Source organism: Euprymna scolopes, chromosome 22 (genome assembly GCF_053919585.1).
Source record: "Euprymna scolopes isolate OS-2025 chromosome 22, ASM5391958v1, whole genome shotgun sequence".
Classification (NCBI taxonomy): domain Eukaryota; kingdom Metazoa; phylum Mollusca; class Cephalopoda; order Sepiida; family Sepiolidae; genus Euprymna; species Euprymna scolopes.
Window position 1 is genome coordinate 27,331,051 of NC_136503.1, and position 18,437 is coordinate 27,349,487.

The 18,437-nt window shown below is 32.6% G+C and overlaps 1 protein-coding gene across 1 annotated transcript in view; it reads left to right on the forward strand.

Moving 5' to 3' along the window:
- Window positions 1–16,246, forward strand: part of LOC145243921 (monocarboxylate transporter 13-like) — a 231,743-nt gene extending 215,497 nt beyond the window's left edge. Inside the window, exon 5 of the mRNA XM_080107034.1 lies at window positions 15,646–16,246. Within this exon, the coding sequence (XP_079963160.1) occupies window positions 15,646–15,827 (182 nt within the window). The 3' untranslated portion in view covers window positions 15,828–16,246. The remainder of the gene's footprint in view (window positions 1–15,645) is intronic.
- The last annotated feature ends 2,191 nt before the right edge of the window (window positions 16,247–18,437 follow it).

Consider the following 18,437-nt stretch of genomic DNA (forward strand, 5'->3'; position numbering starts at 1 on the left):
AAAATAGTCGTCATAGAGCTTATCAATATGTGACAGCATTGTCTTTATTGCAATGATGGTCGTCCTGATCGAGTTGAACTGCTTTGTTCCTGACTTACATATATCCGGATCAGCTTATGCACGGCGATCCTCACCAAGGCTGATTACCTATTGAAGTGGCCGTTCAGCTGTTCTCAATCAAGTTATCAAGATGATAGTTTTTATCAAAGTGCTGAGTTGTACATTGGTATGCTTTTGTCACCTAGACAGAGAGGTATGAAAGATAACATATAAAATAAGCTTTTTATTGACTCTGTCAATGAAAGTGAATAAACTGCTTTACGTCGTAATCTATAGCGTTTTATTTGTTCTAACATTACTCGAGCGATTGTACTTTCTTTTTGCTGTTCTTAAAGCGAATAAAACAACAAAAAATACAGCAATACAAGATGTATTGCTGTATTTTTGTTGTTTATGTTTTTTCGCTAATTGCTGTTAGTGGCAACAAGACTTTCTAACAATTATGTATGTATAAGTAGTAAAACTAATTTATGTCGTGTTTTCAAAAATAAATTTACAAAATAAAAATACAAAACGAAACCAAAAAGAAATCCACGTCGATCTCATGTTTCCATAATTACACTTGACTTTAATTTGCTTCTCTTGTAAATCAGGCTCAAGGGGATGCAACAATACAGTGATGGGACCGGCTTGGAGTTCAGCTGATAGTGTGGGATCTATTAGGCTGGAGACTCTTGTTTTGGACCTTGTCTAAGAGACAAGTGGTAGACGCGCCAGCCCATATGTTAAAACAATACTCCATCTATGGACGAATGATGGCTTTGTTATGATATAGAATACTGCTATGTGTGAATGATTTTCTAGCACGGTAGAGAGAAGCCACTATTTTAGCAGCAACTTTGACAATATTTTCTATATATTTGTAATATAATTTTCTTACATATAGAGTTGTCTAATTAGTATTTAAAGTTAGACCTAAATAGCAATAAAGCCAACACATCACTCTTTGGAATTGGCGAATGTTTTATTGTTTTGTCGTATTTGGCACAGTACTAGCGCACTACAAGTTATTTAAAACATTATTGAACCCCGCCTGAAAAATTAGGAAAATAGAAACATTTTTCAATTATGGCCGATGAAAATAAAAATAAAAAACTTTCAAAGATAACAATTCATGTATTTTATTGAAGATTATACGAGTTATCTCCCTTACAATTAGTGTTGGGACGATTAGTCGAAATTGAAATTTAAAAAAATCAGAAAAATCAGAACTTATGGTGGTAACGGAACTTATGGTGGTAATCAGAATTGGTATCGGAAAAAAATGTATGCCTTTTTACGATGCCAAAAACGATTCTTTAAATTGTTTTTGTTTTTATTTAATGTTATATTGTCAGTACTAATGATAAAATAATAAATATTCATTTAAACGATGTGTGAAACTAAAATCTATACTTTCCCTTACATGTGTAGTTGTTTACGTTTGCAAAAATATATGCATATATTACATAGGTTTTAACGGTAAAAAAATTAAATTAAAAACAACGTCTCTGTAGGTAAATATTACGATATTTTAAAAGAATCCGAATTGAAATCGGTAATAGTATTGGAATCGGAAATTTAGAACAGAAAATATAATTGTATCGAATCGGCGAAATATTGATACCGTGCCATCACTACTTAGAACTAATTATTACTTCTTTTTCTGTATAATTTCTTTTTTAATGTACAAACAAATTAAACTAAAATTACTTCATTACATCCTGGGAAAGCGTTGAGTTGGTACGGATACTGAGGAATGTTTAAATTCCTTATCTGCTAATTTAAGTAGACGCGTACTTATCAGTCGTTCACACTAAACTATTTATAAGATTCATCCGGAAATGTATGGTTTCTTATTTTTATCTTTAGCTCTTAATCCACTTTATCTGTCATTATCTTTAGTATTTGAAATAATATCGTTATCGCTCTTCTTTTTTTTTAGTATCTGTTGGAACTTCTGACATTCTTAAATACTTGCACAATTATTTTTGATTTGGTGCAAATATATATTTTTCATAATTAGTCACTTGGCCATTAGAGTGTAGGGACTGTGTCCACCCACTCATTCCTCGACATGTGTATGTAAATAAATAAATTAGTATCAGACACGTTGTTTTACTATTATTATTATTTATACTCACTAGAAGTTCTCACACAGGCCAGCATCAGAGATTACTCCCTGACTACAACTGGTGGTGTTCCCTGGAGTTTGGGTGACATTAGTCTCCTCAGATTTCTAGTAGCTTCCACCTCTTTTGATAACCGTTTTCAAATACCTTTACATTATCGCAAAAGCTCTTTTTAATTGACTTCTCGCAGATAACGGTGTTGGTCTTCACTGGAATCTGGATGGCAACAAGCCCTCATCCAGTTGAAGTCTAGTAGTTACTTTCATGTCTCTGCATTTCCATCCTCCTTGGACATTTACAACTATTTCGTGTGTTACCTGTCGATGCTGACACCACTTTTTTTTGCGGAAGCGAGGGAGGGGTAGTTAACTTACAATTTTGCGGTTTCAGTTTTCTTGGTATCACGTGGGTTTTCTACACTATCTTTTTTGGTTAATTTCTTTTGCAGTTTCCATATGGCATATTAGCGTTCGTATATGAGTTAGTTTTTGCATTACAGAGTTTTTTATGATTTCAACCGTTTTCAATTTAATAATAATCGAAATCAAGGGAAAGACACAGTCTTTCCCTTGATTATTATTATTATTATTATTATTATTATTATTATTATTATTATTCACAAGAAGTAGTCACACGGGCCATAATCAAAGATTTCTCTTTGAGGAAAACTTGTGCCATTTTCGTGAATCTGAATGACAAGTCTCTCCAGATGTCTAGTATCTTTACTTCTGTCGATAACCATTGCAGGTGGATTTGCGTTATCGTAACAGCTGTCCACCATTGATTTCTCATAGGCGGCGACCATTAGTCTTTACTGGAATTTAAGTTCAATTTCCGTTCTTCTTACGTAAATATGTATATCATTTGTTGGTCAACGTTGTCGGTTTGATTACAGTACGTGAACAATTTTTATAAAACTTTGTCTAAATACGATCAATTTATCGTCATCATTATTGCTCGTGTCTTTAGAAAACGACCGATACGATCTCGGGCCTTCTTACTGCTTTCTGAATGATTTTGGCTGAAATTTCACATGTCCGAATTTACTTATCAAATCTCTGATATGTTTACGTAAATAGTTGAACTAGCATTGTCACCAATATTGTTTGGGTTATTACGTTTCGTTTGATGCAATCTCCGATCTGCTTACTTCAAATATTTGAAATAAAATAGTATCACCGGCATTGTCGTTTTGATTACCACAAGCATTTTTATGAAACTTGTGTCATCATCGTTATTGTTCCGTTTTTCAAACGTCAACTTGTATGACCTCCGACTTCTTTATGGAATTCTAGTGTATTTTATGACCTATCGCCACAAGTACATTGTTTTATTTTAATTACGAACGCACATTTGTATATGATGTAATAGCTGATGTTAACTCTGTATTTCTAAAAACTCCATCTACGATGAAGGTTCGTCATAAAATACATCAACTAAAATTAAGTCTCTTGACTTTTCTTGATTTCAACATTAAATATATACCGTTAGGAAAACAGCTTGTAAAAAGCTTACTTGAGGGTTGAGATAATTCCTATCAAATATAACGGTTGCATTATCGCAATATCTGCTTGCCATTGATTTCTAGCAGACATTGACCGTTGGTCTTTTCTAGAACTGAAGTAAAAAGAAACCTCCCCAGCTTGCAGCGTTCTCTTTCCCCGGTTTTCTCCTCTTTGACCGTTCAATCATCATGTGTGTCTGTTTTTTAGGGAGTGCCGGTTTATACCATTCTTTCATCCTCTTCCTTCTTCTTCTGGCTATTATTATTATTATTATTATTATTATTTATTATTATTATTATTAGTAGTAGTAGTAGTAGTAGTAGTAGTAGTAGTAGTAGTAGTAACATGTATAACATTAAACAGCTTCCATTGGGATCTTAACTCATGTAAACTGTTTGCTGGATCAATGAGATAATTCCTATCAATATAACCGTTGCATTATCGCAATAGCTGCTTACCATTGATTTTTGGCTGGCATTTTCTAGAACTGAAATATAAAGTAACTTCCCCAAGGTGCAGTGCTCTCTTTCCTCGGTTTTACTTTCGTTGACTGTTGAGAGGCATCATGTGTGTGTTTTAGGCAGTGTTGGTTTATGGTATTCTTTTCTTCTACTTCTTCATTTTCTTCTTCTTCTTCTTAATATTATTATTATGCTTTTATTATTATTATTTTTTTATAATAATAATAATAATAATAATTATTATTATTATTATTATTATTTTATAATTATTATTAGTATTATTATTATTTTATTATTATTACGTTTTATGATTATTATTATTTTTATTTTTATTATTATTTTATAATTATTATTATTATTTTGTTTTATATTATTATTATTTATTATTATTATTTTATTATTATTTTTAATATTATTATTATTATTAGTAGTAGTAGTAGTATCATTTTATTTTTATTTTTATTATTTTTATTAGTAGTAGTAGTAGTAGTATTTTATTTTTATTATTATTATTATTAGTAGTAGTAGTAGTAGTAGTAGTAGTAGTAGTATAATTCTTTTTCACATCACATTATCAGTGATTTCTCTTTGGTAACCGGTTGTTTTTGCACACATCTGAGCGGCAATAAGTCTCCTCAATATCATACTACTCCGCATATACTATAAATAGAAGTTTGGACAATTTTGATCCCTCAATTTTCCATTCCGTGGACAACTTTCATTATCCCAACCAATGTTAGTGTATGGACTCGGTATTGTATTGTATTTTTCACGCATGAAATCAAACTTTACATTTTTAATTTTGCATTATTATGTTCCATTGTTCCTTAGCGATGCGTTTCAGTATATTGGTAGTTATTTTATTTCACGATAACTTATAATGTGGGTCAGCATCTCGTTTAATCAGTGATGTGATTTGTATCAATCCTTCATCCGGTTCCAATTTATCGTTGTCTCTTTAAGTTCTCCCAGAATCGTTGCCTACAATTATTATCATTACCATCGGTTTCATGTGCCACCGGTCTCTGGTTCATTCAGATTCGCATTATGGATTGTTTGCTGGCGTTGGTTTCCCAGCTTCTTTTCTAGTCAGAATTCTGTCTTGAAGACATTGGGTACTTACGGAAAGTACCACGTGAAACTTGCCAGCATTCCAAGTGAAAATGATTTTGTGGAACGAACTGGATTCAAATTTGGAATATTCAGGTTGTCGGTTATTGTATTAACAACTTGGCCACCTTCACCTTCCACAGTTATCTGATAAGTTCCAGGTATTTATGCCTTTTTCAGCTTCATATAGATTCCACTATTTGATAGGCAATGTGTAAGCCAACCAAGAGCTCAATAAGGTAGAAAGAAGTTAGTTTGACAAAAAGTTTACCTTGAAATCTACATTAATAGTTTTACATTAATGAATTAGTTTGGAATTATTTTGGAGATGAGTAATTTGTATAACAATTATTTGAACTATTATCCACATCTTCTAATTGTTGTTTTCACGGCGTTTCGGCCAATTATTCCTCTGACCTTCGTTAAGTTAACCGTGACGGGATAGGAATGTCGAATCCTCCAACTCATTCACAGCAATTACTGCTTTCAATTGTTGTTGTCATCTCAACACGCTTTGGCCAACTAATCTTCTGACTGGCTTTGGGTGGGATTGAAACTGCTACCTCCAGACAATACTCACCTGGAATAGTAGATATTCCGCATCCCTATCCACTGCGTCATGAACTCCGTCGCGGTTAAGCTGACGAAGGCCAGGGGAATAATTGGCCAAAACATCGTGAAACAACAACTAATTATATAAAATAAATAATAGTTTTACGTTTTGTTTAACGATATTTAAAACTGCTAATCTAACGAAAAGTATTTACTTTTATCCTATAAGTAGTCGCTGTCCTTAATTATCAAAAGACACTTATGCATTTATTTTGTGAAACCATAAAATATCTTTGTATTATCTATAAAATCTCGGTCACACTAAATATCGTTTTATTATGTCAGTTACCCTGTGTGATATTGTATCAACACATTATCTTCCCTATAACTCCCGTGCAATGTCCACGTGTTTTAATTGGAGACACTTGATCTTTAAGATCTCTGAAACTATGATTGTCTCCTTCCATTATCAACGTTTTGATCCTTGTTTATTTGTTTGTTTGTTTTTTGTGAAAATAAATAGTTTTCTTCTTGAGGATGCTTCTTGCTTTGAGCAGGTTTGATCCTCATGTCCGATCTAAAATATAAGACTCGCATCGAATCAGAAACCAAGGTCGCTGAAAAAATTATATTTATGGGAATCTCTCGAGACAAACATGAAGCCACTTGATGTAAAAAACTAAAAGAAAAAAAACTACATCAATGTCAAAAACTAGACAAAGACGCTTTAGATGGATCGATTCCAACCTAGATAACAGCAATTATTCCCCTTTGCCAGAAAATCGCCAAAGAACAAAATAAGGGAAGCGAATTACAAAGATACCTAAAGTAAACCCAAGATACACTCACTACTTTCCTTTATTTATTCGATTTTTTTTTTACTCTCTTTTGATTGCACTACTCTATTGTTCTAGAGAGTACCTGACTTCGGACGCAATCATCTACAAGTATTGGAGTTGGTACTGCTGCCATACCTTCGAAGACGTCGCTTACATCCCTTTTCGTTGCTAAGACAGAATTCAAAGTGTTTTTAAAGTGTTTTTCTTGCAAAAAGTGTTGTTGCTAATCTTAATCGCTACGTTCTTGGAAGGTGCTCCACTGAGGTCCAATCTATAGTTTCTCCTTGTAAAACTTTTAGAGCGAGAATTCGTCTTATTACCAAAACAATAAATACTTTTCCATTTTTCTTTCCTCTGCTTCTTCGCGAGGCTTTCACACATGTGGAACACATTACCAAGGAGGTTGTTCACTACAGACTGCAACATTCAAACCCAACAGCGACAGATTCCTTTCATGAACTCCATCAACCATTCCAATCCTCTCACAACGTTTTTCATGTCTCAACTCACAATAATTTTATCTCATTAATCCTTATGTTGTTTTTGGCCTTGTTAAATTGTGGTCCATCAATAAAAAGAAAAAATCTAGAAGAGAGAAATTGGTATCACCGGAAAATATCACCTAACAATGCTCAAGACATCCAAGTTTTATTTCCTCAAAACTTAAAAAAAAAAAAAACGCATCACCCCAAAAAACGTAACACATTTATAATGGAGTAGCGCATTGTTTCCAAGGTGATTCTCTTTTTTTAATCAAAACAAATCCGAGTAGAGCAGGTATGATGTTGAAAACTCTCAAATAAGCACTGAAGCCAGCACATCACACATTAATTACTAAAAACAAAGGAGCTGCATGATGTATATCTTAATCCAAGAGGAAAGAAGATTTAGAAGAAAGGTAAGACGATGTAAGGTTCAGTGTTGTGATTGTTGTACCTTGTCTTACTATCATTATTTAAGAAAAGTAAGTAAAAATATGATATATATATATATATATATATATATATATATATATATATATATATATATGCCTGTGTGTGTGCCTGTGTGTGTGTGTATTATAAACACGTATTTATGTTAAAAGCAGAAAGGACATGTTTAGTATAACACCGTATATGACGTCATTCAAATAATACGACTTTACATAACAAAACGTGAATTATCGAAATTCGTTGAATATAACAGTCTACTACTTAAAATCCAAAATTATTTATATTTACATCTTTATAACATATATATGTGTGCGTTTTGTGTGTGTGTGTGTGTGTGTGTGTGAGTGCGCAAAGGTTAATCGTATACTCAAATTGAACACACTTCAGCGATATATATATATACTAGCATAGGTACCCGGCGTTGCCTGGGATGACATGAAGTTCCGTTTGGAACACATCTGCTATACTAATCAGTTTCATCATGGGCGACGTGGATACTCTCACAATTCCAAAAATAAAAGAACGGATATAATGCCCCTCCCCCCAAAAAAGTATGTGATACCCACTCCATCAGATATTTCGACAGAAGGGATACAAAGAGAAGAAACTATTTTCCGGATATTGAGCACTGGAAAGAACCCCACCCCTAAAAAAAAATAATTCAAAATAAATCATTACAACTTTTGTTTCAATAAAAATAGCAGCGAATGCCCGTGCGATCGCAAAAAAAAAAAGCCAAGTAGGCAGAATCCCTAAAAAATGAAGATCTATAAAAATTAATTCGGAAAACAACTAAATGAAATGTACGTCATTGTAAAGCCCCCCCCCCAATGTAATGTGTCATATTTTGGTAGTAAGATGATTGATAATTTGTAATTAAAATTAAAAATCGGTTTCACACGGAAGAACAAACAAAAATCAATAAATTTATTGATTTTGTTTGTTCTTCCTTGTGAAACCGATTTTTAATCTTAATCTTAATTACAAATTATCAATCAGCTTACTCAATATTAAAGTAGCTCTAGGATATATATGCCTATCGAGCTTATATATCTACATTACAACGAGCTCTGGTTTCTTTTATTTTATTTTAATTAAATTAATGAATTTACTAATACATTAAAATATACTCTGCTCTTTAGACTGCTGTTCTAATCCCCTTAATACATATATATATGTATGTGTGTGTGTGTGTGTGTGTGTGTGTGTGTGTGTGTGTGTGTGTGTGTGTGCGCGCGCGCACACAAATACTTTGTTTTCGTTGTAATATGTAATTAAAATCGGGACCAGATGAAAGTTCAGTCGTGGTCAATAAAAATAGTAATTGCTCTTAATATATTATTGGCAAGAGTTGAATTTGAAGAAAAAACACTGGAGCCGAGCATGTTGTTATTTTCAGAGTGTGCAATTAGATCTGCACAAATAATAGGTTGGTGGTCATTAGCGAACTTGGAAAGTAAAATTTCTAATTAAAACTGCGCATGTGTAAAATATCTTTTGTATCGTAAGCATTGTGTCTTTTTTCCCCCGGTCATACAGTACGCTTAAGCATGATATTTTAATTTATGCAGATTGCGCATGTATTATTAGAGAATCGATTCTCTATTGAGTATTATACATTACAAGGAATAATTTGCCCTGTGAACTGATTCGCAAAATAAGAATATAAAATAAACAAATAATATATAATGTCGGTCATCAAATTCTGTCTGTGTTTGTTTATAATATCAAGTCAGCTGATATTTGGGCTTGACGATGAATGCCCTTGAAAAACAAGTCAAGCATGTATGGTCCACCGTGAGTGCACAGTGAACTAGGCATAAAAAATGGCTAAGTTCAGCATCCCCGCTCCCATTTAGCCCCAAAAGTCTCCATGAGACGTCAAATCCTGGTGAAACTGAACAAATGGTGCAGTTTTAGGCCTTAATATATAAAAATTTCAGTTCTGCACCATGCAAAAAAAAAGGAAATGACTAAGTCCATCATTTGCTCCCTCCCTGTTTAACCTTAAAAGTACTCAAGGTTTTAACATATTTAAATTTGAATTCAGCACCATGCAAAACTGCTAAATAGACATACACAGACAATTTTAGGCAAATATGGTAAAATAGTCCCAAAAATGGAGTGTTTTTATTAGCCCCTGGGGCACACCCAAGAGTTATCGCAAAGTATAGGCAAACAAAATTATAAAGAAATCAGTTAGTTACAACTTTTCAGAAAGTTTTATAAAAATCCAAGGCATCATTTTATTTCATAAGCACAAAAGTAGCAATTTTAGCTATTTTAACACAAAAGGTAGCCCTAGGGGTGCAACCGGAGTTTTCCCGGAAAATCCGTTTTGTTACATTTTTACTCGTATCATGACTACGTTTGTGCAAAATTTCAAAAAATTCCAAAGCGTAGTTATTGAGAAAAGTGCGGACAGACGTACAGAGGAACAGACAAGGGTGAATATACAGGTTCACTCTCCTTTTGTTGGGGCCAATTATTTCTGATTAATGTTTAGTTTTAAAATATGCAAAGAAATAATTTGCGGCGATTTTAATGAGTACCCCTTCTTTTATCGTAAATTGAATTATTAATAAGAAAAAAATAAAATGGTGAGGTACAATCGGGATTGGACAGGGGATCATTCGATCTGTAGTTGAATGTTCTACCATTGAAGTATGTCTTCAGATATCAATAATTCTGTTTTTTAAGAAGAAATAATTTGCTGGGATTTTATTATCTCACTTGTCCGGTATAACGTAAAATATTTCCCTGTAAAAATTATTCTTTTTTATCTATAAGACAGAAAGATTATTTTTAAGATCGGGGTTTTCCGCTTTCCGATACTCATCGGGTAAATTTCTGTACCAACATATCTACGAACACTGCCAGACATATAAATTACCTTTGTGTGAAATTTGCAAAAGAAAGGCTCAGCCGTTTCGGAACCGATGAGGAATGAAACTCACACACACAAAGTGACACACACAGATATATATATATATATATATATATATATATATATATATATATATATATATATATATATATGAAATAGAACGGAGATGGAGGGACCTGAATATGCAACGTTTTGCCCGATTCATGCGGGCTTTTTCAAGATGGATGGTCATTGACCTTGAAAAAGCCCGCATAAATCGGACGAAACGTTGAGTATTCAGGTCCTTTCACCTCCATTCTATTTCATATCGTCGGATTTAATCCAGCTCAACAATCATATATGTATATATATATATATATATATATATATATATATATATATATATATATATATATAGATAGATAGATAGATAGACAGATATAGATATATATAGAGATATAGATATAGATATATATATATAGTATGTTATAAACATATATATGGCAATTAAGCTACACAGAGTATTCAGCGTTTCATTCTCGTGAGAATTCGAATATTCTGTGTAGCTTAATTGCCATACAGATGTTTAAAACTTACTACTACCTACCTCTACATATATATTGAGAACTGTTGAAGTAAATACTGAAAATTTACGCATAAAATTATATTTTTGTATATTAATTTATGTGATTAAATGAAGTAGTCATATATATATATATATATATATATATATATATATATATATATATATATATGGGGGTGCGTGTGTTTATTACAACCTAAAATGTTTTAACTTAAGCCATTACAAAATCGTCTAAATAAGCAGGATAAAAATTATCCGTCCATATCGTCAAAGGGTTCAAGTTTTTTTTTTTTTAACTTGAATCCTCTGACGATATGGACGGATAATTTTTATCCTGTTTATTGAAACAATTTGTAATGGCTTAAGTCAACACACTTGATGTTGTAATTAAAAAAAAAACATATTTGACTCTACTAACGTATTGAACACTGTTACGTTACCCCCTTTTTTTATACATATACTTCTTTTATATATATATATATATATATATATATATATATATATATATATATATATATATATATATATATATATATATATATATATATATATATATACTTGGCGTTTCCTTGTAATATGTAATTTAAGAGTCGGAACCAGATGTGAGTTGAGTCGCGGTCAATTAGGAATTTCTCATAATATATTCTTGGCAAGAGCAGGTTGAATTTGGAGTGAAAAAAAAAATTGGCGCCTAGCATGTTGTTATTTTCAGTGAGTGCAATTAGACCTGCTTAAATAATAGGTTTGTGGTCAACGCCATGTGTAAATTTCATTAGCGGACTTGGAAAGTAAACTTTCTAATTAAAACTGCGCATGTGTAAAATAAGAACGTTTTTCTTTTGTATCGCTAAGCATTGTCTCTTTATGTTTGTAGGTTATTTGGTTAAAGGGGTGATAGGTATTGCCGACGTAGAAATTGTTGCACCCCTTCATGATATGGTGTGTACTACTACTTTGTCACAAGGTTCTGCAGTTGTTTGAAGGCTTGTTGAAAAGTTTTGTACTCATGGTAGACGTGTCTTTTACAGTCCTAAATCCATATTTAATAATTGCAGCGATTCCTGAAAACGTCTGAATAGATTTAGGCGAAATATCGATGTATACATAAGTATGTGTTGAGTTCATTGAATTTCACTTAGATTATATTTGTTTTATACTTCAATTCCATTTTATAGTTACTCTGTAGACACATTGATCCAATGATAACCACCTGATAAACTGCTGGAAGTATAATTTATTACTGTGGTGGTTTCGAAAGGATTTTTAAAAAAAGACTCAACTCGATAATTAATGGAAACAAAATATATTGAACAAAAAAGCAAATACAAAAAATGAAAAGTGTACGTCTCAAGTATATCCTGTGTGCTAACACTGCGAGATATATTCTCCTGTTCTTTATAATAAGTAAAAGAGTCTATTTTTATCTGTAAGGTGGACACACCACAAAAATTATTAATACTTTGCTTTTAGGGATATGAATTTTCAAACGCAGGAGGCATGATTAATGGGTATCTACGCTGTGTTAATCCCATACATGAATCACATTAATCACATCATACGAAAGTACAGATCTTATCAATTGACTGGATCATGTGATATAGTAAAGGTTTGAAGTAAGAAATCGGTTGCGGTTTAAACTTTAAAACTTACAATAATAACTGGTCATGCCAGATAAAAAGTTATAATATCCGTGTCTTCTTGAGCGATAGCTCGTAGCATTTTTTGGGTGAGCAGTAATGGATATCTGCAAGTTAAAATAAATAAAATACAGACAAATTTTAATATTCATTTCATGTTATTTCATTTCAGTGCCCTTTGAAGCAGTTGATAGTAATACAGTGTAACGGATAAGTGTTTCTGTGTATTATTGGTAGGTTGAGACCATGAACAATGGCAAAGCATCAGAACATTGGAATGGAGTGGCCTGCTTTATAAAAATCCATGCCAGATTAAAAAAATTTCGAATATATTTTCTTGCAGCTCAGTGCTCCTTAAATATCATGGAGAACCGATAGATGTGAATTGCTGAATTACAATGGAGATGTGGAATCAGTGGCTAGAAGGGATTTGCTAATATCAGGCGTTGTAACTGTTTGCGCAATAAAAATCGTCGATAAGCTAAAGAAATGTGTTGTAAGACCCAAAAACAAAGCGAATCTTGGTAAAAGATAAGCGTCAGGATGAAGACTATACAGAAAACCCTGAATGAGGATAGTTCCTGCTCACTGTAAAGAGTCGCAAAGCAAAACAAAAATGGATCACGTAAACTAATAAACTGATCAACAAGAACAACTAGGATGCTCTAGTTCTTATAAAAGAGCCAATTGTGCTTACTATAAAGACTAAGCTCTTTACAAACTGTGATGCTTTTTGGTCTTGTTTATACATCATTCTACACCAGATTTTGAAAAATTAACTTAGAAACAATTTATATGCCTGTTTGATGCTGCCTCCCTGTCAGACGCTGATTGGAAAAGGTAGCCACGGAAAAACATACGCATGCCAGCATGACTCAGCCTTTTATTATTAGGGCTAGGACAGCAGCACATTCTTTTCATTGTTCTGACTCTAGACTGCGTATGCCTTTATATCTTATGTGCTTTTATATAGATTGATGCGGTTCTCGGTTGATTGACTGTGTCTGGCTGTATCGGATATATACTCGAGAGTTAAAACAATGAAAAGAATATGCTATTGTCACAGCCCTAGTTATTATACATCCGAGAAAACCCAGAAGTGACTGTCTGGTAACTTCCAGAATTTAACCAGCAGCTATATTTGGTAACTAGCTTGCCTGATGGTAACCTCGTGAAGTATTATGTATCGAGAAGTGTTGAGAAGGACATCAAGTCTAACCGCCTTCAATATCAAAGACGAGTTGATTGGCTCTGGTGCACTCATAGCACTTATGCTCTCTCGACTTACACGCGCCCGACTGAGCGGAAAAGCAGCAAAATCTCATCCCATCACTATTGACGTGTTTAGATGACCGAAAACCTTTTATTATAATAGTTTCTTCCCTCAAGCTACTATACTTTTGAATTCCTCTGTTTATTGCTTTATTAACTTTACTAACATGCAGAAATTTAAATGTAAGGTGAACAGACATCTCGGTGCTCAACTCTCCACATAGTGTAGAAATAATGCCAAATAGTTGCCGCTCATATTTAAGTAGCAATACGTCTTGTTTGAGTGAAAAGAGGTAAAAATAAAAAAGTAGATCAAACTTGTACTCAGGTGATCGTATAACTATACTAAATTGCGCTTTATGTTGTTAGACACTGAATGGAAAAGATGGCTACGCGAAAGTCATATGTGTGGCAACAGGACTTAGTTTTGCAACACACCTTCGAGAAAGCCCAGAAGTGAATGTCTGAGAAATTCCACAATTTCACCAGCACCTACATTTGGCAACAAACTCGCCTGATTGTAACCCGTGGACTATTAGGTGATTGCATTTTGGCCAAAAGTCATATAAGAGATGCTCTTTTAAACTTGACTGTTCTGTTATATGAAGCATATCTGGGAAAAAAAATCAACCCTAACCGCCTTCGTGTTTATTGGCTCTGATTAACTCAACATTTTTGACATATTTCCCTTTCACTTGTGAGATCCTTAAATGTCCAAAAATCTTCTGCACTAATAGTTTCTTTCCTCGAACTGCTACACTTCCCTGTTTCTTTCTTCCCTAACTGGACTAACATGCAGAAGTTTAGATGTTAGGTAAACAGACGTCTCGCTGCTCAAATCCCCAAAGAGGCCCCTGAAGATATGATCCCAAATAGCTGTTGCTGACGTCCTAGTGGCCATAGGCATTGTTTGATCATATGCAAAATGTACTTTAATTTTGAGAATACATCCAATTAGTAGCCCAAATATATCGATGTTATCTTTTCTTTGCCAAAAACGAGACACATTTGTCTCCAACACCTTAAGTAGAAACAAAACATTGTCGTCGGTTTTGTTCATGCATGAACTAGTTTATATGAGATATTTTCTTACCTACGAGAAATAGAGCGAACAGGATACTTACACCTATTTTTGGGGTTTTATGCCACGAGAACGTATACACAACCTTATCTGAATCAGAAAGGGGACAGATATTTAAGTTGGATGATATCATCTGGTCATCGTATTTTAAGAACAAGACTTAAGGTGCTTTAACAAGAAAAGTTATAATAAATATTATATGTTTCTGAATTTTTTAGATGAGTATTAAATATTCGGATTATTAAGATTCTTTGGACTACTGTTCTCACATTGAATGTTATTGCGTAGGACTTCTATCCAGTCATGGCTGACGGAACAAGAGCATGGTATCCACGTGGAGTAAATAAAGGGTCCTGTTCGAAATCCTATGCAGATTCCCGAGTTCGACAGAAAGATTTCCGAGTTCGATAGAAAGATTCCCGAGTTCGACAAGATACACCTGAAGAAAGTCGAATGTCACATCAACTGGAACGTTGTGAAAATAACACTTGAGATGAGAATAGTAGTTCGAAAAATCCAAAATATATTCTGATACATGATGCATGATGCATGATGATGATGATGATGATGATGATTTTTATTTTTATTTTTTATATTCAAATATGTGTTATTTTTTATTTTGTTTAATTTTGTTAGGTAGCCTTAATGAATTGACCAAGTCTTACAAAAGTGGATTCCTAATCTTCGGCACGCTGACCATGATGAGTGGGGTCAGCTTCGGACTGTGTCTGTTTATGGATCGCTGCAAAATAAAGAGTGGCCAGAAATTGCGTCATAATGGTTACATCAAAGACAGATGCCCGACTACGGCAGTGTAATCAATGAATAAGGTAAAGACGACGATGGTGGTGAAGAAGAAAAAGAACAAGAAGAGACGTGTCATGAAATATATAAATGAAAAAAAAAAGCATTATAGGGCAATGAAAAAGAATTGTCTGGAAACACGTTTTATGTAATTATTAAACCTTATAAACTTTTACGATCTCTCATTTATGCAAAAATATGCAAAACAAAGGTTATGCAAGCAATAATCAAACGGCTGTTAATAATGCGGGGTATGAAATAAACATTATCATACGGGTTACTCTATTTCCACAAATGGTTAAAGCCTGAAAATTCCAATGAATTTATCGGTGTCCGGTTTGTAAACGCCTTATAATTCAGGAGCATCAAGATGGCGTCCACTATATATTTTTGATTTTTATGGGGTAGTTTAAATGTTTTCAAAAAAAAAAAATTGCTGATTTTTTTGTTTCTTTTTAAAATTCTTTCATTAAAGAATTCCGAGGATTCCATCTTGTACCTTTGCAATATAGCGTCCATAGTGTTGAAATGAATTCAAAAAGTATCGACGAATCGGATGCATGATATATTAAAAAAGCACACGATGAAAAATGAAAGGACTTGTGAAATGTTATTTCGCACAAAATATTTGAGTTTAAAAAAAAGCTCAACTTGTGAACATTTATTTTCAAGTTAAATGCTGATGCTCTAAACCCATAATTACAAACCGGGGTCCGCTAATTTCACTAACTCAGCCGTGTGAAGAAATAAAATAATATGTGCTTATTCACAAAGACTATATATATATATATATATATATATATATATATATATATATATATATATATATATATATATACATATTATCAAGGAGTAAATCTTTAACAAACATAACGTATCAAGATAAGAAATACTCAACACTATTAAGAGGAGCAAACAATAGGGTTTCTTCTTATTTTTTTTCTTTTCGAAATTATTCTAATAATATAATAAATTTATACATAACTTTTATTCCTCATCTATTCATTTAATATTACACAAACACATACATATATAGACACATACACACACATACACACACACACACACACACACACACACATATATATATATATATATATATATATATATATATATATATATATTGCAAAAACAAGTAATTAATTACATTTGTGATTGCAAGTACAGTTGTCTTGGATCGAATTTGGTCACATATCGAGTTGAGTGTTTGTTTCATTATATATATATATATATATATATATATATATATATATATATATATATATATATATATATATGGTCATTCCATAAGTTCTGTCCGATTTTATGAATAAAGAAAAGAAGTGATGAAATGTTACATTTTATTGCATATTTAATCATCAATACACTTTCCCTAGTCATCTGTGACTTCCTTCCCATCTATTACCAAGCTTGTTAGTTCTATCACTCTAAAGTGAAATATCACCTCTTTTCTATTCACTTGCTTCAAACGCTCTATTTTCTGACAGTAGATTTGAGCATTAATTGTTGCATTAGGCGGTAACAATTCAAAGTGAATTGTCTCTTGGCAATCCCACCATATTAAAAGAAGAATCTTATTACCAATGAACTACTCTTTTATGTTGTGGCTGACGTCTTTCCCCTTTACAAAGCCATTGTCTACGACGCTTAATATTTCGATAAAAGTTCCGTTTTTCGTCACCAGTCACACGTCTATCCCAAAAAGGTGAAACAAGTTAGCGGGAATGGAGAGAAGAGCAGATGTCGACTCGGGATTTGAGATTGTTTTCAGACAATTCATGAGGTACCCATTTTCTAAGTTTAGGAACTTTTCCAAGTTGTTTAAGATGACGATGAACAGTTATATGTTTTGAACTCAGTTTTATTGCCAATTCCTCAGCTGATAAAGCAAGATTTTCTTTAAGAGCTGCTTCAAGAAACTTATCATCAAACTCAACTGGACGTCCGGTTCGATCTTCATCTTCAAGAGTGAAATCTCCACATCTGAATTTCGCAAACCATCTTCTACAAGTTCTTTCATTCACACATTCCTTTCCATAAACTGAGTGAATATTTCTAGTTGAATCGGCTGCTGAGTTTCCTTTCTTGAACTCATAAAGCATTAAATGCCTCAAATAATTCTATGTTAGTAGGGTTGTAATCAAGCAAATTAAAATTTTATCGTTCTGTAAAAACATGTAATCGGTTAAAATGCATCTAAACAGAAAAATGTAAAAAACATTATAAAATATACAAAATATTTTTTAAGTTTCGTTCAATTTAAAAACAAAGATAAAAATTCGGACAGAACTTTTGGGATGACCTGATATATATATATATATATATATATATATATATATATATATATATATATATATATATATATATATATATATATATATATATATATATATATATTTAAATGAGAAAGGTCACCAAAGGTTTAGAGATTCCAACGAGAGAGAAATGTATATTTAAATTAGAACGGTCACCAACACTTGATATGTACTTTTTAACATTATTTTATTATCCCGTGTTTGGATTTCTCATTTAAAAAGGTATCATATTAAGATCATTATAATAATGTTTTTCAATGATTTAAAAACATTATTACAATGATCTTGATATGATACCTTTTTAAATGA